At 35.4% G+C, this 22,238-nt stretch overlaps 1 protein-coding gene across 2 annotated transcripts in view; it reads right to left on the bottom strand.

The window, feature by feature from the left end:
- The window catches only part of CACNA1D (calcium voltage-gated channel subunit alpha1 D), a 138,458-nt gene that overhangs the window by 30,811 nt on the left and 85,409 nt on the right, over window positions 1-22,238 (bottom strand). For both annotated transcript variants that reach the window (XM_026046066.1, XM_026046065.1), the window contains exons 20-31: window positions 22,035-22,164; window positions 19,168-19,227; window positions 15,526-15,632; window positions 14,377-14,464; window positions 13,858-13,965; window positions 13,638-13,690; window positions 13,235-13,381; window positions 12,254-12,455; window positions 10,692-10,850; window positions 9,555-9,665; window positions 3,721-3,804; window positions 3,315-3,398 (exon numbers count right to left, since the gene is read on the bottom strand). In XM_026046066.1, coding sequence (XP_025901851.1) covers window positions 3,315-3,398; window positions 3,721-3,804; window positions 9,555-9,665; window positions 10,692-10,850; window positions 12,254-12,455; window positions 13,235-13,381; window positions 13,638-13,690; window positions 13,858-13,965; window positions 14,377-14,464; window positions 15,526-15,632; window positions 19,168-19,227; window positions 22,035-22,164 — 1,333 coding nt within the window. The remainder of the gene's footprint in view (window positions 1-3,314; window positions 3,399-3,720; window positions 3,805-9,554; window positions 9,666-10,691; window positions 10,851-12,253; window positions 12,456-13,234; window positions 13,382-13,637; window positions 13,691-13,857; window positions 13,966-14,376; window positions 14,465-15,525; window positions 15,633-19,167; window positions 19,228-22,034; window positions 22,165-22,238) is intronic.

The following is a 22,238-nucleotide window of genomic DNA, read 5'->3' as shown; positions in this document are numbered from 1 at the left end:
CTTTGATCCTTTTAGAGGATCAAAGAATAATTCTAAAATATTAAATTTGGATGATACAAATTTGCACAAAACTAGCTATGCAGGAATAATCCAACAGAATCAAAACATTAAAAGTCATATTCAAGCCTATAGATTTYCCCTAAAAAGTTTGAAGAATTCCCTATTTCATGTTGAAAATGGGAAAACAAGCCCAGAAACACGTTGAAACTACAGTACAATGTGGACTCGCACAAACAAAGCACAGTAACTTGGAAAAGACTAGAAAYGGACAGTATTTAGTACACAAATAAAGGAATCTGCTGTGCAGTGCTAGAAAACATCAATGAGTCTTTTCTCTAGCCAGTGTAGCATGAAAAACTAATAAATRACAGTGCTTGCTCTTGTTATCTAAAATCCAGAGTGTGGTGTATTTTTTGGCTGAAGATCACTACTTTGATCTTCAGAATATTTTCAAGACAACTGTGTGAATCACTAAAATGACAATGTTSAACATAGCTGAGTGCTCAGCAGTTATTAGTTCCAAGTAATGCTGTCAGATCAACATTTAAATACAGAATTAAGTATAGGGCCAAGGACAGGGCCATCTTGCATCATAAGTGGAACACATTAGAGCTATTTTTCAGTATCTCTTTTACCATGAGGTATATTTTGCAGCTAATAGAGAAAGAGATATTCTCCACWAATACTCCTTCCAGTAATGTGGTCCTGATATTCTCAAACTGTTTAACACAAAATCAGAAGGATATTTTAAGGTGAATCAGCCTTAGAACTGTTTTGATTATATTTATTTCTTGAATTGGGAGTTTGAAAAATTAGCATCTGAAAAAAGAAATCCGAAGTCTTTAGAGTTAATACTGTGTATATTGAAGGCATTTTGCCATCTTCAAAAAAAGACAGAACCTGATCAAAGAATACATATCTTTTTCATATTGTGTTAAAATGTATTAATAATATGTATCACTGTGCTTACCAAACAGACTAGAACCAAAGAAGATTAAAAACTCTTCACATCACTGTTTCTCARGAGCAGCTACTGCAAGTAATGGATGTTGTCCAGGCCAATGTTAATAGGCTTTGAAGGGAGACCTGTATGAGAAGTATTTCTTTTGGCAGCAGCCCCATCCTCCTTGCCTTTGTCTGCTCATTCTTGCCCCAATACCTTGTGGTCAGTACCCCAACCCAACCAGCTCTGGAGTCCCACAAATGCTTGTGGAAGCACAGTAGCCAGAGGGGCTGCAAGTAAAGGCTGCTTAAACTTACAGAGATGCCAAAAGAAATCCTCATCAAACCATAGCCTCAATCTAGATCAGCCTGACAAATCCAAACTTCTGGTGGTGAGGTTTGTTGATCTGAACCAAGCACTGAAAGCCTGGAAAGGCGTTCTAGAAAGCTCTCAATAGTATTGCCTTTTTCTTCCATTCTGATCCTGGAATTCCTGGAACACATCACAGCTTTTTCAGCTACAATTCCTATTCCACATTTTGAGAAAATATTATCCTCATGTTCACAGCTCCACAACTAARTTACTGCCCAAGGGAATTACAAGCTATTGTTTCTGCTCTTGACTGGAGTGATAGGATCCTAAGATTTAGGTTCCTGACACAAAGCACTGTGGAAAATAAATTTTCAAATGTGCTTTTTTTTCTGAGAAACTGTTCCAATAAAATGACAGTGATAATCACAAGATGGATCATGAACTTTAACTTTTAAAAAAATTACAAAGGCTTATGTCCAATCTTTGAATATTTTTAGTTAGTCTTTACAGAAACGTAGACATAGTGTTGCGGCTTTCCTCTCCACTGTCTATTGATAAAATGTGTTTAGAATCAARAATCTTGATACTCTGCAGTCTCCTTCCTTGCGTTACTAGGAGTTTTTTAATACAGAGCATTTATTAGTGACTGGACTTAGTAACTGAAGCCCCCCTACTAAGACCTGTATAAATTTTCAGCCACATTTCCCGCATATAAAAAATACCTGAGAATATTGTTTATTTAAAATGTAAATCCTTTCAGGAAGATAATAAACAATAAATACTAAATACTGAATTTGGTAAGTAATACAATACAATACGGGCAAGTAATAGCAACCACTAGCTCACAAACTGGAATAGATATAAAAGAAATCTAAGCTAAATATCTTCAAATACCACCATGCAGTTATTTGCATCTATAGATTTTTCCAGTTAATCAGCTCTATGATACAGGGTAAATATGTAAATGCTGGGGCCCTGCACCTCCCCAATTATTTCTGAATAAATCCTTTTTCTTGAAACGATAAAYAGGTAAGATCCTTAGGATGTGGAATAGGCCAGCTTCTAACCTCCCCAATGAATCCGCCCATTCACCGAACATTTTAATTTGCTGATGTGGATCCTTCCTATGTGGATTCGGGTTATTCTCCTATCTTGAGGTCTTAAGAGGCTTTACAGGGAWGAGACACTTTCCTATGATATTTGATTTTGATCGGTTAAACAAAGAAATATCAAAGTACGGAAAGCACCTGCCTATCTATTTTCATTTTGTCTTTTTTTTTTTTTTTTTGCTAACTTTCATTTATCTTTTTCATCATATAGCTCTCCTTGTTAATGCCAGCAGCAAGGCAGAAAATAGCAGAAATGTCTCCCTATTTGTTTCTTGGAAAGGGATCTTGCTGTTGTCCAAACTCCTATGCACGTATAGACATGTATATAGGCACGCAAATTACTGAGAACTTTGGTGGAAAAGATGGAATTTTCAAAGCAATTCTACATCAATTGTCAGAATATTCACTACAGGGTGGGAAAAGCAAAAGAGGTATAAAAAAATCATTTTTTTTCACAGTATGGAAAGCCTGATTTTTCTTAGTGTACAGAAAGCACACTTTCTGCTACTACCTCATAAGACATGAAAGCAAAGATCAAGTAAAAATCCATTTTTCCCACAGGGAAAAAGAAAAAAAARRAAAMYWAAMCYTTWARRWWAMYTYMWKSYTYMAWTWMCMRGGKYMARSYWMCYWAAAAAAAAAAAAAATCACTGGACTTCAAATGAAATGGTAACAAAGGTCTAATATTTCCCTTTTTATATATGAAATGAATGTATTTTCTATACATCTACAGGAAAACATCTTTCTCGTTTCACTATGCTGTATGTGTATACAGATCTGTAATAAATTGCTTCTATTAACACCCATATCAACAATGTGGTCTTGAATTTCAGAATATAACTTGTTTCTTAAAAAAAGGCAGGGGAGGTAGTTTGGGGGATTAAATTTACATTTTCTGTATTTCCTGATGACAGCAATTACTTTTTAGTGCATGAACAGTTGTTACTTACATTAACTTCTGTTATAGCAATATCAACGACGCTACCAACAACAATTAAGGCATCAAAAGTGTTCCATGCATCAGTGAAATAGTGCTGTTAGGACAAGCATTCAGCAGAAAGAGAGCAAGAGAAAAACACAAACAAAAAAAGAGAAGAAAAGGACAGTGTTATAACACAGAAACATTCTAGGCTTCTCTGATGTACCACTATACAATCTTTCTCTTTCATAGCTAAAAAAAATGGTAGAGAAAAAGGCTATTTATTTCCCATATCAACATAATTGACCTAAGACCGGTCTATACTCAAAGTTTAGAGATATCAGATCAAAATCTGTGACTTGTCCAGATGATGGAAGTAGTGGGGAGACGGAGAAAGAGAAGTAGGGACTGAGGAAAGTAAGCTGGGGTATACTCACATCAGCTTCACTGAGAACGACGTCTACTATGCTGCCAATAACGATGAGGGAGTCAAACGTATTCCAGGCATCACTAAAATAGCCCTGAACAGAGCAGGCAGGGTGCAAACGTTTGTGATTACACATGAAATGTCAAATATTTGCATACTTCTGTTTAGTTTTGCATAAACAGAACTTAGTTAAACAAAACCTGTGGTCTAATGAGGAAACAAAACAAAACAAAAACAATATTGCCTAMTGAAGGAAAAGCAACATATATGCACACGTGTGCATATGTGTATATATATATTTTTTTGCACATACATATATATATATACACGCACAGACGCGCACAGCCACACACATACACAAACACATGACATCACACATGCATAACACACCATCACGTAAGCGCAAAGTTGGCAAGCCAGTCATCATCCAAAACCCTATTTTGGACTCTCAGTAGTGCTGAAAATACCTCTCATACACATACAGCCTAGATAGTACAACAAAGYCCCTCTGATAATATTTCTAAAGGACCAAACCAATGGAAACCTCCTTCATGCCAGAGACTTTCTGACAATCCTACCTAAGCAACTAGTATAGTCTAATGGTCAAAGCTCATCACTGGTTAATCATGCACAATTATTATTCAAGTAAAGGAATTGTGCATAAATATTAGAGGATGAACAATCTTTTTTTCATAAGCTAGGTTTGAAATTTAGGAACTTGCCCTACATTTGTGGTTAGGGCCTGATTCTACAGCCAGTGAAGACAATGCTATAACCCATAGGAACTTAAACAAGTTCGTAGTGATATGAACAGTTACTCCATCCAGTGTCTGAAAAATCATCTTCATAAATCATTTATTCCTCGTTCTGACACTTTCCGGCTTTAACTATATTCCTTATGTGCATGTAGGCGTGCACTGCTGCAAGTGGTCATAAAGAACTATTACCAACCAAGCAGCCCATTCAGCATCGTCTTTTGGCATCAAAACTGATCGTGTTTGTGCAATATTTGCAAAGAAACTTTCAAGTTCCAGGAGCAAAGTCATTAGTTATGAACACTGGAAACAAATACAGATTATTCATTTATTGAAGGTGACTCTACAGGCACAGGTATGTAAGTTTTCTTTAAAATGTGGATTCTACCTAGCAGCTACATAATTTCAAAAATGCAGGTATTATTGTGAATAAGAAAAAAGACAAGACCATTCTGATTTATCARCCAACTATGGCTAAGGGATGTACCTTACATAACAATGCCTATACAGCACATTTTGAATATGTATTTTGCCTTCCTAGTGATTCATTTTAAAACATTACCTTGCCAATTGCAATTTTTAAACATGTATTTGCAAAGAGTTTAAAAGGAAGTATGTAAATTAACATTATGTCTGGTTACACTTTTAGACTATTTTAAGATGATGCTTTTGCTCAGTAGGTCATCAGTTGTATCTATCAGAGAAAAGCAAAATCTGCTATACAGTTGTAGAACTGGATTTTTTTTTTCAATATTTAAACTATGATAATTTCTAATAACTTTACAGTTTAAAGGTTATACTCAAGTGAATGATGATTCATAAATGTTAATTTAATATGAAGATTTGCTCTTGGAAACTATGAAAGCACAAGTACAGAAGGAGACAAAAGAAAGAACTGGGCAGAGTATCAGGAAAGTCTCATTATGTTTTTAATGCTACTCTGTTTCCCAGCTTACTAATACTAACCTATTTTTAAGTTTCATCTCCTTCAAAAAGAGAATTGCCATAACCCTTCCCTAAATTAAGGAATTAAGGGAGGTCTGACTATCGCTATAGCCCTTTGTGCCATATGCTTTCGTTCTTTGGGATTAGACATCAGTTCTAGTTGGGGAGCAAAATGCAATTTTCAGGGATTTATCCTCCTGAACAAAAATAACTACTTCTGTGAGCTCCTGCACAATTCCCTACCACTCCTCTTTTTACCAATTCCACTTCATTAGAAGAAGCCATTCCTGAAGTTTCTGCTAAACATCATGACGGACCATCTCAACAGTCCTGAGATGTAAGATCCTAAACATGTTAGTACTTGTCAGCTAAACAAGGGAAGCTACTCTCACAGTATCCATTCATACTCTCTACTTCTCTGGCTTAGAGAAGTTTTATTTCTTGCCTTTTAAATAATGATAACTATTCATAAAAAATAAACTACTACTTGCAAGCAGGTAGCAACAAAATTGAGGCATGCTATTCCTCTTCCCCTACAACACTGGGAACCAAAGAAAGGTTCTCCATACAAAGGCTAATTTAACCTACCGAAAAAAAATAACTTTACTAGACATGCTACAATATAAGGCTCTTATACAACATATTCACATTCTGTTTCAGTACTGCTAAAATACTTCAAATATTTAAGAAACCTTTTCCGTCAGTATAGACAAATATTGTTCAAATAATATGTAAAGCAAAAGCACACAAAGAAACAAAAAAAAAAAGAGAAAATAAAGATGGTTTTTGGAAAAGGGAGGAATGGACAAGTCACAGCAAATAAACATCATGCAAATAAATTGTTTTCATCACTGCAATGACCCAAGATCAATTCACTTACTAGCCATCTTTCCTTTTTTCTTACAAAAATCTGATGTAAAATGACATGGAAAATCATTACAAGTTTAAGTAACAGCTGGCTATCATGAARCTGTATATATGGTATGTGCAGATGTCTTCGATTTCGTAGATTTATTTTATAACATACTAACCACATCAACAGATTTTAGTATATGTGAAGAACAACATGGATAGATAAAAGCCTGCTCTTCTAACTTGCATTGTGAAAAAGGTATTAACTGAGAAACGCTAAAGAATAAATAACAAAACCTGGGGATTATACAGGCATACAGAATTAAACACATATAAATGATTTTTTAAAATTCTGTTGGTAACATCAGGTCTTGTCAAGTTTTGTGTGTTCCAACMWTCCAGTCAACGAGTGTGGCCTACASTAACATCACCTTTAATATATCCAACTTATCCAAGTTTTATATATTTAAGAGCTGGATGGCAGTCTTCAGAACCTGAAGTTTATACAACACAAAGTCATGCCAGGAGTATCAATACTGATAAAAGTCCTAGGCTGGAAGGAACAGCAGCCACAGAAAATTTTTAACAGGATTTTTGACAATTTATTAAGGGGACACTGTCAAGCAGATCAGATAAAAACTGAATTTTGCATATTTTTAGTTTTACACGTTAAATAACAGGGTTCTCATTTGAGGCTTTAAGCACCTACAAAATAACTTTTAAAACACACACAAAAAAATGAATGAAACTGTTAAGTTTGCYAGACTAGGCCAGGCAACCCAGCAGTGGCACAAACAGAAGAAAATAATTGTTTTTTCCTCATGACCCTAAACCAAAGGGTCATGTCTGGTTTCAGATTGTTCTTAGTATTAATTCACTTAAATGGTATATAAAACAAGTCACTAGTTTCTTAAATATGTATCTTGAAATTTTTAAACTTGCTAAAAGACATTCACACTGTGCTTAAGACTGATGATTTGCATCTATTAAAAAATTATGCATAGTAGTATACATTGTCAATAGGTGTCTTGTTACAAAACACTTCACAATAAAAAGCTACAAAGAATGTCAGGAAACACCTTAAACATAATTAATTCCATTCCCTTCCTGTTATTTAATCTCTGTCTTTAAAAATCTGATTAATAGTATGGCCTTTTAACGCTGTCTTGCTAATTAATAAATTAGCAAAGTTTAAGGACTGCTGCACTTATGAGGCAACAAAATAAGGACCTTTCACTGACAGTGCCTTCCCTTCAACAACCAATGTTCAGATCCAGAGATCCGGTGCAGTAAAAGCATCTGATCAGATAGAAAGCGTGTTGCAATAGTGAGAACCCCAACTATACAAAGTCTTTGAGACTAGTATTACAATACRAAATATCATTCAGTAGCGAGTCCGTAAAACCACTGGAGCACTGTGATTTATACACCTGCTATCAGACCACTGTATTCTGCATTATCTGCTATAGTCACAAGTGCATAAAGAACCGGACAGTGAAATGCTGCAATATCTCCCAAGACTTCAGCGTGAAACAGGGATACAGAAGAGGAAACATGATTATGAAATACAAGCAACGTACTCATGGCGCTGAAGGCTCATAACTTAAATACCTACTCTGGGATCTCTTTATTTTTGGTGTGAAACCCCTAGCAATTAGACAAGAAGGTGATAGAAAAATACAAATAAATTCATTAGAAATACATTCAGTGGTTTGGCCAGAGTAGAGTGAGACCAGTGAGCCTGCCTAAGCTTTCACCCAGCGTTGCACATTTCACATCCCAACACCAAACCTAAAGGGAAATATAAGTTGTTCACTTATGCAAGTAAATACATAAAGCTAGCTTTAAATCAAGTAGCTGAGGCCCCACAGTAGAACTAAAGGCTAAATGCAAGCTCAATAAATAGTCTTGCAAGCTGGATAGTAGTCACACATTTACCCCATGCTGAGCTCTGGGCTGCCAGGCTCTGAAGCATCAGAGCTCATTAATTTAAAGCTGCACTAAGTTTGCCCAGGCAGCCTGCATTCACCCAGCCTGCTGTGTGCAACAGAAGGGCACAGACCATGGTCAGATCATGGATGCAGATCTACTGATTACTTTAAAAGAAGGGCAACAAAAAAAGAGAAATTTCAGGCTTAGATAGTGAAAGCAGTTACTAGCATGGCTGACTTTTTTCATAGAATCATAGAATGCCCAAGGTTGGAAGGGACCTCGGAGGTCATCGAGTCCAACCTCCTGCACACGCAGGGTCACCTAGAGCATGTGGCACAGGGCTGCATCCAAGCRGGTTTTAAAGATCTCCAAAGAAAGACTCCACAAAGATCTCCAAAGGAGACTCCACAACCTCTCTGGGCAGCCTGTTCCAGTGCTTTGTCACCCTCACAGTGAAGAAATGCTTCCTTAAGTTCCTGTGGAACTTCCRATGCTTCAGTTTGAAGCCATTTATCATATGCACAGCCAGTGACCACATTTTATTTATTTACATAGATATAAGACCAGAATAAATATTAATTATATTGTAACTGAAAGTGAATTTCAGTTTACTTTTTCTTTCTTAACTTTCATACTCTCGTAAATGAGATGTGAGAATTGAACAAATAAGACTGAATGAACTACCATAAATTGATTTGCATCATTCCTTTTCTATGAGTAGTTATAGTTATCAGTATCTTCGTAAAATCAACTTCAGAAAACATGCTTGCACGTTCCTTTCTTGTTCATTTTGACAGTGTCCCTTTAAGGCAAGGAATCTAAAGCGCTTAACTAGGGGTCCCTCTGACAAATACTGTGCATTTAGAGTGGAAAACAAAAAAATTAAAATGTTACTTGAGTATGTCAAGCTATTTATTTTCATGTTTGTAGCTATTAGCTATATTTAAAATTTTAATTTATTTAAAATTTATTTAAAATACAATTTTGCATTTTAGAAAGTGAAACATAACTTACAGGTCTTTATCCTGTAAGATTATGAATGCAAGACCATGACCAGGAAAAGGGGTAATGCTTGTAACAGGAAATGACTTATCTCATTTAGAAAGGGATCTTTTCAGTACCCCCAACTCTTTCAGATCTCATCAACTACCTGGTAATATTTTTCTGACTTTTATATCTCATTTTCTTGAGTAACATATATAACATAATCGGATGGACACTTCCACGAAGATTTCACTGAGAGCTAAATGTAGGAAACATGTAGGTTTTGCTTGTTATTTGAATAATATATACCTAAAGTGAAATTTGTTATACTTAATTCTTTTGGTAATAACCTTATCAAAGCACATCTAAAACTTACCTTGGGTTTGAACGCAATCAGTTTCAAAACCATTTCAACAGTGAACACTCCTGTGAAAACCATATTCATAATGTCCATTGCATCATTAAAGAGCTTAGACTGTCCATAGTGCTGTGAATAAAAATATGACACTTTTACAAGTGAAGGATTGTAAATACTAAGAAAATAGGATATCATAGGATATAGTTGGCAAAAGTGCAGTCCAGGAAGATTATTTCTCTTAGTATGTATCATGTAGGCTTATATGCATGATGACTAATTGAATAGTGATGGTCAATAAAAGGAGTTACCTAAAATTGTTTCTGTTAAAGTACCGAGTGGAACAAATTTGCCATTGCTCTACAAACTAAAAGGATCTTCAGAGAGTTTTGTAAGAAAACTCGTTCCTCACAAAAGGAGTTTTAACAATCATATGGTGTCTACAATACATTTAAAAATTGTATATATATAACTTTGTGTTGCACTGATTCAGAAAGCCTGCAGTATGTTAGTCAAAGAATAATTCGTATTGTGTAGTAATGATATTTTTAAGTGATAGAGCTCCCACAAGTTTACAGCAAAAGCAAGCAGAATGGCTATATATTTTATTAAAAATTAAAATATTAAGAAATAACTGGGAAAAGCAGGCTGGAAAAATGGTAAAACTTTGACAGAATTGTAAAAATTAGCTTGTTCAAATCTTTGAAGCTTATCTAGTTTTCAGGATACCCCTTCTTGTACTTTGCCCTTTTATCTCCAGCTGCTTCATCAGCTGTCTCTGATTTACYATTTGAAGGAAAAGTAACTTTAGGAATAACAGAAGCTTAAAAAAAATGGCACCCAGTAATTTTCCTTTGGAATGCTAAGTCATGATGGAAGCAAGTGAAGGGGGGGGAATCTGAATTGCTCTTCTCATTCCCACCATTCTTGTTAGCAAAACCTTTATTAACATCACGCAGCATTAAAGATGCTCCATAGAGCTGCTGCATAGATTGGAACATGTCATAGAAGAGCACTATGACCAGAGTTGTTTTGTTTTTCTCTTAATTTCACTGAATAAAATACTAGACGCTGTCATAAATTCAAGGCACTGTGTCTCTCATATTCTTCCCTGCAATTCACATTAAAGGCTTCAAAAAAATCTTCTGGTTTTCCTACCTGCATAGCCAAGCAAAGTGTGTTCAGCATGATGAGAACAAACATGATATATTCAAATCCAGTAGAGTTCACCACATACCAGAACTTGTACTGGTAAGGATTTTTTGGAATATATCTACGAAGAGGGCGGGCTTTCAAGGCATATTCTACACACTGACGCTGTAAAAAGATAAACACATGAAAAATTATTAGACTGTACATAACAGAGGATCATTATAAAATATTACTTGTAAGTGTAAACTGTTAAATAGAAGTCAGAAAAATAGATAATGTTTTCTATGAAGTAGATGCACATTCTTTTTTCTTTTTTTTTTTTTATAGTATTAACTAAGTAGCTTACTAATTCTGATCTGGTCATTTACAACTGCAACTAGACACGTGCAGTGCTCCTCCATATCCAAAGAAATCAAACAGTGCTCACGGAAATTCAGAAATGTTGCCTTCATATAGTGTAATAGTGCACGGGAGTACACAATACACTGTGTGTGTGCACATATGTGTATGTGTGTGTGCATGTTTATGTACAGTATATAGCACTACATACAGTGTATGGATATATCTCATCAGGGTGCTCTTCAGCCATCCTAATTCTAAGCAATTATTTAGAATTCACTCCAAAGAATCTTAGCTAAAAAAATCAAGATGACAATTAAGTCATCTGTAAGTCATGCTTTGGCTTCACTCAGTTCTCAATCACAAATGTAGCAGCACAGCATAAAAGCATGTACTTGGGAAAATAAATACTGTAGGAGTGTTGTAAATAACTACTAGATTGCCCAGTAATATCATGTTATGGCAATGGAAACATCACGGATTCACCTCCAACTCTTACAGGTGTTTGAAATCAAAGAGGATGGGTGTTCCCCTTTGCCTCTGAAGGATGCTTAAATAAGCTGACTGATASAGCACAAACAGAAGTATGATGCTCCTCAAAGCTGCATGGTTGACTTCACTTAGATATGCGTAACAGTGGAATGCGAGTACCTCAAAGACCACGACCCAACTCATGAGTTTGATCAAATTGAGTTCACAATTTTTTTAGATCTGATTACAAACCATGAGTTTCTTAAAAAAAAAAAAGAGGGAGGAGGGAAAGCATAAATATCTACTTTGAACATTTTCCTTAGTATTGGATAAATCTTAGGAAGGTAATATTTATATTTCTATTCTTATTGTAAGATTACCTACAAATACACTTGCAAATGCTGCATTCTTACAATCTGTCACTTTTTTGTGTCATAAAGAAGCTGACAAACTTAGCATAACACCCTTCATAAAAAAAAAAAAAAAAAAAGTCATAAAGAAGCTGACAAACTTAGCATAACACCCTTCATAAAAAAAAAAAAAAAAACAGTTGAGAATTTGGGCTTATGGAGAGAGAAACATAGTGACTTACATACACATAAATATATACAGTAACTTATTGGCACTAGTATTTATTTGCTATTTCATTTGCTAGGATATGTGCTTGGTGCCCTCTTCTGACCCAAGGCACAAAGGAAACCATGCACAAAGAAACAAGGATAGTTTCAAAAATTAACAAGTTCGTTATATATTTTAACCTGATTTTTGTCCAGCTCACAGTTCTTATATTCTTGCTCTCCCTGTTCTTGGAATGTAACAATGACAAAACCAACAAATATGTTCATCATAAAAAAAGCAATAATGATGATATAGATGATGAAAAAAATGGAGATCTCCACTCTGTAATTGTACACAGGTCCTACGTTCTCGCCATTGGAGTCAATGGCTTTGTACAGCAGCCTGAAAAAGAAAAAGTGTATCTTTATTGTCATTAAAATGGCTAAGGACAGTAAAATATGCTGACTCAGAAGATGGATTTTAGGAAAGGTCTATCTTTTACAAGTTTTGTAGTACAACTTTTGACTCAAAGGCCTAAAATTTTCAGAATAAACACCTAAACGTATTACTTCCATTAGGGCTGAAGAACTGACTGCGAAATGTCTGGCACAAGTTGTTGAAATATCAAGAATCAAAGAATATAAAACTAAAGGTTACATGGATTTGAACAGGGACAGAAAACAGGGACAGAAAAAGGACAATACATGTCCAGAAACCATATGGTGCTTTCATGTTACCCTCTGTGGTGCTCGCATTTTAAATAGTGAGAGTTGAATAATAAGTATTTTCAGTATTCAGTTTAACCTAATAGTGGTACTAGTGCACTTTGTCTATTCTGTATCCATAGCGAAATTTTAAAATAATATAAAGACTGAACTCTCATATTGTTGAATTCCTGAATCCAGTATTGCCCACTCACTGCTCCATTACAGACCACAAAGGCAGCAAATTGCTGAAATACAATTGCAAGAAAAGTGCATAAAGACTTTTATACAAGCACTACATTCACAATGATGATATGTCTTTTCTCTTCCCCCATTAATAAGTTATTATTGTCATCAATAGACTATTTTGCTCTCCGAAGAAGCTGGTACATTATAGACAACTGTTCTAGAAAATGTAGCTGTGTTAACAATGTAACTGTGTTAACAATGCTGTGAACACCAGGAGAATTCACTCACGCTGGCCAGCCTTCAAAGGTAGATACTGTAAACAGAGCCATCATAGCAGACAGAACATTGTCAAAGTTGAAATCACTGTTCTGCCAGACCCTCTCTTTGACCATTGGATTATCAACATCTCCATCTTTATAAACAATATATATCCCCCTGTGGGAAAGGGAAAGAAACAAATTGTGATTAGTGAAATATTAGATTATCCTCAGCGTTATTATATCTTTCCATTCAGGATTGTTGATTTTATGCTATCATTATTTTTTCTTTTTTTTTAATTTCCTTCATAACCTCGGTTGACCACTTGATGTTTTAGTTTGCTGTAGGGTTTTAAGATTCAATCACTTGAGACATGCCAACCCAGCTGCTCCAGTTTAAATGTTGAACATTCATAAATCAAATGAGTTCTCACCGGCATTCCTCAGGATTCTGTTTTGCCTCATCAGTGCACTTATAGAATTTTCCCTACATATAAAACAACAACAACAAAGGTAAAAATGCAGAACATATGAAATAAACACATTTATTCTGTGACAGGTTCAAAACAGAACCTGCTGTTGCAGCACCAAGTCACCAAGAAGTCAGTTGAGCTTTGTTGTTCTTGATGCAGTGTAAATTTCAAGTCTATTTACCTTGAACAGCTGCACTCCAATACAAGCAAACATGAACTGCAGCAGAGTTGTAACAATCATGATATTACCAATAGTTCTAATGGCCACAAAGACACATTGAACAACATGCTGCAAAGAAAGAAAAACAAATTCAAACACAATTTTAGTAGTATCATTAAATACATAATAGCATGAACACATATTCTCACATGCATTATTTTTTAAAAATAACTATTTGAGGTATGACAGTTTTATATCTAGTTTTATATCTGTGCATTACAAATGCACAGTGAAGCAACAATAAAAACATTGCTTTGACACATTGGCTCATACCAAGTGCAATGCCCCAAATCTGTGCTCAGTGGCAAGTCACACAAGGCCTTATAACTGTGGGTAGCATCCGGCCTAGCATGCATCGGAATCAGGAACTGACTTTTGGCCTTGCCCTGTGATTCTTTTTCAGTATGTTTTTTAGCCTGAGGCAAGACTGAAGAGACAAGCCAAAATAAATAAAAATTAGAAAAATATAAAAGTAAAAACCTTAAGTCCTTTTGCTCTGTTTATTGCCCTTAGAGGCCTCAAGACTCTTAAAACTCTGAGGATCTTCACAACTGAGATAGCACTTGACCTAGGGGAAAAAAGAAAAGTAATCTGCTTACTTTTCAGAGATTTTTTATTTTTTTAAAACAATGAACTATGTTATTGCAACTTCCTTACATATGAAAATTGAAATTCAGGGGAATTCAAAGAGAACTTGAAATTCAAGTCCTAGAATTTTTGTAGTCCTTCTTTACTGATCTTTTATTTACATTAAAAAAAAAATACTATTAATCTTGTTATGTCATAAGACTGATTTTGATTTCTGGAGCAACTCGGGAATTAACAGCTCAAAGGTTTGTCTGATGCTGTAATGCAGTTAGGTCACAAGCAAAATACTCTRAGGTATTTTTCAGTTTTGACAAGTCTATCAAGGACAAAATGTAAAGCAATGAATACCTTAATTTCCATCCAACTGAAGATGAAAAGATCTCAAATGACTCATACATTCTTTGTTTAAGTAGCTAGGCTTGCATTTTGAGAGGAAATAAAAGCAGAGGGCCTTCTAGAGAACATACTGCAAAACTGAAATCTTGCATAATAGGTGTTCTAGTACAAGCACAATACAAATTGGGAGAGTTGACTGACACTGGAGGCAGAACTGCTCCTTCAGTAAATCAATGAGCACCTTTAGACTCTTAGATTACCATGCTTTGTCTGATCAGAAAAATTAACTACCAGTAACATAACCAATTCTGATACTAGTATAAATTCTCTCCCCTTCAAATATTGTCAGGTTATATACCACACCATGGCAATGCAGAAAGCACAGGCTCTTCCAAGTGGATTGTACACATAGCAATAGCACAAAAGAAGGCATCTCAAGCTCTTGAAGCTCCAGGAATTACTTGCTATATACAGAGACAAGGTATTGTGGTCTCGTGGTAGAAGTGGGAAGTCGTAATTTGTTTCCAACCTGTATTAGTAATAAGCTACAACACTCTCTATAGAAAGCACATCTCTTCCCATTCCCAAAGTGAAATGCTGAACTTGTACCCCCACATAAAACAAAGAGCAAAAGAAGCTGAAAGACCAAGCTGAGTTTAAAACTCAAACGGAAAAAAAAATTCACATTATAACTATGATACTTACTGAATACCAAAAGATACCAGTGAAACACCCACAACCAGCAAATCCAGTAGATTAAAATAATTCCTGCAGAAGGATCCTTTATGAAGGAATGCACCAAAAGCTGTCATCTAAAAGTAGAATTATTACACATTTATTCTCTATCTGTATTAACTCAAATTCACATTTAGGCTGTTTACAAGACACTTGCCTAGAGTGTGAATATGTACAATAATATCTCTCCTTGTAATCAAGACACAAAACAATCCCACTAYATATATGTTTCATTTAAACTAAACAGTGTATATGCTCAAGCAACATTGTTTTAATTGTTTCAAATACCAATAAATATTATTCTTTTGTGTAAGAACTGATTAGGTTGAACTGATTGGATCTTTGTTAGAAAAATGACTAGCAGAACCATAAAACTTCCAAGCTTACTGAAATACTAAAATCTAGGAGCAGATTCTGTCTCTTTATCATCATTGGAAGGGAGAAACTTGAGAGTAAAGTCTGGTGTCAGTTCAGGCACATGGATTCTAACATCTGCACCTTCAAGTGAGCTTTAAGGARAGTTGAGTACTCTCAGCTACTTGAGAAAAGATCTCAAAGGGATATATTGTTCTGTGATTTCTGACAGATAWAACTGAGCTAAAATTTCCACCTTAGACAAACAAGATCAGTCTTATTAGCTTTATTATCAAGAAAGCTCATTTTTCCCCAAACATTTTCTCTAAATCTTCTCTGTATATTTGAAGTCCATTACTGCTTCACTTTTCTTCCCTGCAATATATACAATAAAATTTCCAACTGTTGCCTCTTATTATTTTATAGAGGATGGCTAAAATCCTGAAAGCAAGTGTCTAGTGTTCATTAAAATCGGTGGGAGTTCAAACTAACCTTGATCTACTATCTAACCTACCATTACTTATATACTGTATGTGATCAGTTAATTGYACATGAATTTCAATATATAGATACTCTCAAATGCTACAATACATCAAATTAAAAGTACAGGTGAAATTTTATTTCCACACGTTCATATGGTTATTCATGCTTTAATWATTATAAATCACAACGGAAGCATTTGACTGAAACTGTGCTACAGCAAAATCATTCTAACCCTCTCACAGACCAAAGGACAAAACCAAGTCCTAGACCACATGTGATATATTGTGAGTGGTGTTGCAGCCTTCAGTAGAGTAAATGCTGGAAAACCCTCCCTGCTTCACAGCTGTGGATGCATCAATACTTTATGCCCACAATTCCACTTGAGTGAGGGCTGCATTACATCGGTGGGGATTATCACAGCTCGTGCAAGGTTAAAAGCATAAGGCCCTAACCTGACCTTCACTTGGATGTTCTCAYATTTCCCAAGTACTGCACAAAAGACAGTAAGCTGGATTTAAAAGCCATCTAGGGGTTATGCAACAGAATTCTYAAGTGCTTTAAACTGCTATTGCAGCTTTTCTGTTATTCATATTTTCATTCGTACCCTGACCCCCTGCCACGTGAAAATCCCCATGATTACAGAACAGTCAATAAAATACAGCTTAGAGACACTGTTCACATGTTGTGTTATTCTGCTTTGATGCTTTTTGGACATTTACAAGTTTCTTCCCAGCAGCTGACCATACTGCCTCTGGTTATTTTAATCCAATTCCACACACTTTTTGTCTTGATTTTTARGAAAGTTGGTGTCACTACATATGCAGCATCACTAAACAACTAGCCTCAAATTTATTTCTTGCAGCACAGAACACAAACAGCTTCTGTGAGATTGGGTACTGTGGAAAGCACAGCGCAAAACCCAACAGAGAAAATCAAGGACTTCAGCCATAAGCGAGCAACGCCAATGTCTCAGACATGTTAGTAAAGCAAGGCACTGCATTTGCACATGTGTCTCCTGGTTATCTATCAAATTTTCTGTGGTAGAGCGCATTTTCCTTCATGGACACATATAACTGCTGACCTTCCCAGAGGAAGCTGTCAGGAGCACCAACACTTTTGACTACGGTGGTGCTTCCTGTTTCTCTGTATTATTTTACAGCGTCGAAGTTCAGTAGCCACCTCTAATCCTTCTACTTTCCTTGAATAATTTTGAGTCACTTCACGTTAGAATCCTTTACAGTTTGCAGGTATGTTCGTTTTCTACACAGTTACAGCTTGTGCCATGCTTAACTCCCCTGGCTCTYTCATAACCACAACTGGAACTGCAGGGGCTCTACAACCTGCTGCTCAGAGAAGGCAGATGTTCTCCTGACCCTCCTTCCACAGCAGTGGCAGGATCTAGTAAAGTGTCTCAAATTCAGAGTTTGAAACTAGTTTAACCTAACAGTATGGTCATTCTTCTAAGTGCTTCATTCTTTTCATTCGTTTGGCCTTTCTCTAGCTAAATGTTTATTCTAGAATGACACTAAGGTTGAAGATTAAACAAGTCCTTAGTAAACTCTTCACTGGGCAAAAATAGAAATAAGGGGATAACATAAGAAACATAAGCTTGCAAGCATAAAAATAGTTTACAATTGACCGTACAGCTTATCTTGTAAACAGCCCAAATATTGCTTTAATTAGTATTAATCAAACCACACTGTGAAGAATATGCATAGCAATATGAGCAAAAGCTGGGAAAAGAGTTTTTGTTAAGCTTAATTGTCAACAGAAAATGCAAAGTTTATGTACAGATTCTTACTATATTAGAAATTCGTAAATATATATATTAGGGTTACTCATCCAAAAATTCCTGGCATATTTGTACTGCACAAAACTTTTAAGAAACATGCGTAGATCTCTGGGAAAAAAAAAGTATTTCACTTGTTCCCCAAAAAAATATTTGATTGTTTTGTCCTGCACCACATGTGAACCTAAACCTCAGTTATATGGTTACTTTGCCAGAGTAAGCCTCATATAGCCCAAGTGTGAGTAACCCCAATGGGTATGCTTAATAATCAGTACACAAACTATACATTAAAATGCCAGTTTTGGACTCATGCATGGGTAATACATTTAAGCAAGCATATTTATGCCCTTCTGTGTAGTTAAATGTATGCCCAAGATCAATGCAAAGTATTTTAGTATATAGATAAACGCAAGATATCTTGCAAGTCCTATTGCAAGAAAATAGTTATCTACTATTTTAGCTCCATGAATATAGTTCAGCAAGAGAAATGAGAAGTTACATGCTCCCTTCTGAAAAGGCTGATTATCTTTTTTGGAAATGCCAGAGCAGGGAAGAGGAAAAGCTCATGCGCAGTGAATAGTTTTTCCCTTTTCTGACAACTGTTCAGTTTAAAAAGGGTAAAAAGTGAATTAATGATACAAAAATCAGCTTCTACATGCACTCAATGGTAGAAAATGACCAATAAAAATTATGAGAAACTGTCAAATAAAAAAAAATCCTTTGGTTTAAAAAAAGTTTAGCTTTGATCATTTAGAGAAAAGGCGAAGAACACTTCAAGTGCCTTTTCTTGGCAGGTGACACACAAGGAAAATCCTTTTAAACAAACTTCCTTTAAAAACCTGTTACCTTCAAAATGATCTCAAATGTAAACATACTAGTGAAGACATAATCTGCATACCCTAGGATCTGGAAGGTAAACAAAAAGTTACAAACATTATTGCTAAAGCTGTTTTTGCACTAACAAGGATCAATTAACAATGCATTACCTTTAACAGGATTTCAACAGTAAAGATGGCTGTGAAAGCATAGTCAAAGTAACCAAGTATCTGCAAGGTATAATATGTGCCAGAGTAAGAAATTCATCTATAAATAAATTTTTACAGTTTAGACCACATACACAAAAATGAATTAATACATCTAAGCAGACAGTTGGAGAGTTCWGACAATGTAGTTTATACTTCCACATATTTTACAACCATTTTTGTTTACTTAAAAAATTATCATATGCCACTGGGCTTGGATATCAAATACCCAATAGGCAAAATTTTATTTCAATTCAGAGTTTCTTCTATCAGCTTTCACAGGAACTTTCTTCACTTTTAGCAGAAATGAAGAATCTTCCATAAAGGAAAACTGCTTATCAGTAACAGCTTTTTATCACAGAAAGGCATGAAAAAATAAATTTCAGTGGATGTTTCTAGACATTGCATCAATCTGCATTCTGCCACATTATACTGTTCCTGCACAGATTTGGCTTCAGTGTCATAAAGCAGATAATGAATAAATACATTAACTTAAGATAAATACTACAGCTATTTTTTCCTGAAAATTGAAGATAGAACAGTGATTTATTGGTTGAAGATTCAACATGGTGATATGCAAACTTTTAAAAATGATCTGGGATTTATGTCTACTTCACTGCTGTCAGTAGAAACACACTGCCAATATACTGCCACCTTGAAAGGGTGAAATCCTGGTTCAACAGAAATATTAGTACCTAATTTAGTGCACATCGTACAGGGCAGTAGTGTACTAGCTTTATTTCCAAAGGAAGTACTCAATGACACATCTACCAAAGAGATCAGAGCACAGAAACATTGCATCTTCAGTTTAGTCTCTAATTAAATGTGAAAGAGAAATAAAATAAATGGACAACAGACAGAAATAAAGTGTTTCAAATGCATGAATTTTTTTCTCCTCAGGAAGATCAGATCCTTTTGTCTCTTGTAGTTGCTGAAAAAACAGGTAAATATTAAAACCATTCGGCAGAGATCAATCAGTACGGAATTCATTCTAAAAGAAATGTTCAAAAATATTCAAAATCATTCCAGCTTCTAAATCTGTTTTGTCACTCCTATTCTGTCACAAATTTACCCAAGAAATGGTGTTGAGTCTAAGAGACTCCTCAAGACTGTTACTGCTACATTCAGCAGTGTGCTCAGTACAGTGTGACTTGTTGGGCTGTGCATACGGCCAATGTGTTGCCCCTTTGGCTAGCAGCTTACCATGATGGGAGGGCTACAACATACTCTGCGGTGAATAACACAGCATATTCAACGTGAAAAGCTCAAGATTCTACACAGTGACTCATAGCATTAACTTCTGCTTTTAGCAGGAAGCAGAGAATTTTACAGAACAGATTATATCTGGAAAAAGCAGAATCAACTCTTCTAGAGACAGAGTAGCCAACTGCTGACATCAAACTTGCCAGTATTTTTGAGCCTTGCAGCTTCCAACTCAAGATCACCACTAAACTCTGCCCACTGCCATTCCACAGCAAGTTCTTTCCCTTGCTGAGATGGTCAGCTGAAGGAACTGGGATCCAAGTAAAAATAGGAAAAAATATGCAGGTCTAGTGCATTTGTGAATATCTCCAAAGACAACGACCTTCTTGAAATCACTAACACATTTCACCTGTCTGCTGTCTGCGTTCCAAATAAAAACAAACGCTTCAGTTACTACCAGTGTGGAGTTAAACACTCACAGAATTCCTCTAGTTATGAAAAAGTAGTATCAACTCTTAAAGTCATTGGTACAATAACAACTTCTTTTTATCCTTTAAGAAAGCTTTAGCTTTTTGGTATTTAGTATTGTTATTGAAAGGATATTTAGAAAATGTCAATGCCCAGAGAGGATTGTTTACTTATCACACCAACTACTCTTTTACTGAAATAAAYACACTTGTCGAATTTATATTCTAATACAAATATTTAATTTCTACAACTATATCTATACAGTGGGATGCAGAAGTGCTTCTAAACTTTGAGGTCCATATATAGACTAAAACTGCATCTTGACTCTGTAGGACCCTGACTTGTGCCCAACAAGAGTGGATTCTCCTCCCATTCACAAGTTCAAAGAAAAGGGCAACTTGATTTGTTTCTGATTTACACAGCCATGAATTCAGGATGGTCAGGCATGCTGTAGTACTAACACAGCAGCGTGGGTGCATCCTAATCTACTACAGATCTAAGTATTCGCAGTACTGTAGAGTAAATAAAGAAAAAAGGGATATGATATTGATATTCACAGCACCAGACACTGTGAAAACTAATCATGCTCTCTTTGAAAGGAGAGACAATATCCTTAAAGACATACACTTTCTATCTAAGCTCCTCAAGATCAGGTAATAGAGATGGTGATGGAGAAAAAAAATGAATCAAAGAATTCCCAAAAATGTTACAAACTGATATTTTTACTAACACTTCTAAATCACTGTCAAACATTAAGAAGCAACAAGAAAGATTCAGGAAACGCAATGCATAGTCAGCTGCAAAAATTATGCTGACACAGACAGCTGCAAAAATTATGCTCAGTTTGACCATAATTTTATTCGGCTATATTAATATACCACAGAGGAAGAAAGTTCTGCAGATAAAAGTAGATAATAGTGGTTCTGCAGATAACAGTAGATGGTTCTAATATCTCTGCTGCTCCAACAATAAAGTTGCCTTTCTTTAGAGATCTAGCATTTTAGCGGTTTTTTGTTTTTAGAAAAATATATCAATTTATGTCTAGAAAAAAAGAGAAGGAAAATTTCTTAATTTTAAAACCAAAAACACAGGCACTAATTTGGAGACTTGTTACTGCATGAGGACACGTTTATCTGCAGATATAAATATAACAGACTTACATTATTTCGAAAAGAGTGGCTGCGAATTGGATCTTCTGCTGCTAGGGAAACACTGCTCAGCATGATGAAGACAAGGATGAGATTAGTAAAGATGTGGTGATTGATGAGCCTGTGGCATCCCACTCGAATTCTGAAAAAGAGATACAAAAATACACGCATACATGCAAAAAAAAAAAGCAGAGAGATTATATACAAAACGTCTTC

Source organism: Nothoprocta perdicaria, unplaced genomic scaffold, assembly GCF_003342845.1.
Source record: "Nothoprocta perdicaria isolate Ctin4 unplaced genomic scaffold, notPer1 scaffold_42, whole genome shotgun sequence".
In the NCBI taxonomy this organism is placed as follows: Eukaryota; Metazoa; Chordata; class Aves; order Tinamiformes; family Tinamidae; genus Nothoprocta; species Nothoprocta perdicaria.
This window is presented reverse-complemented; position numbering and strand designations above follow the sequence as displayed.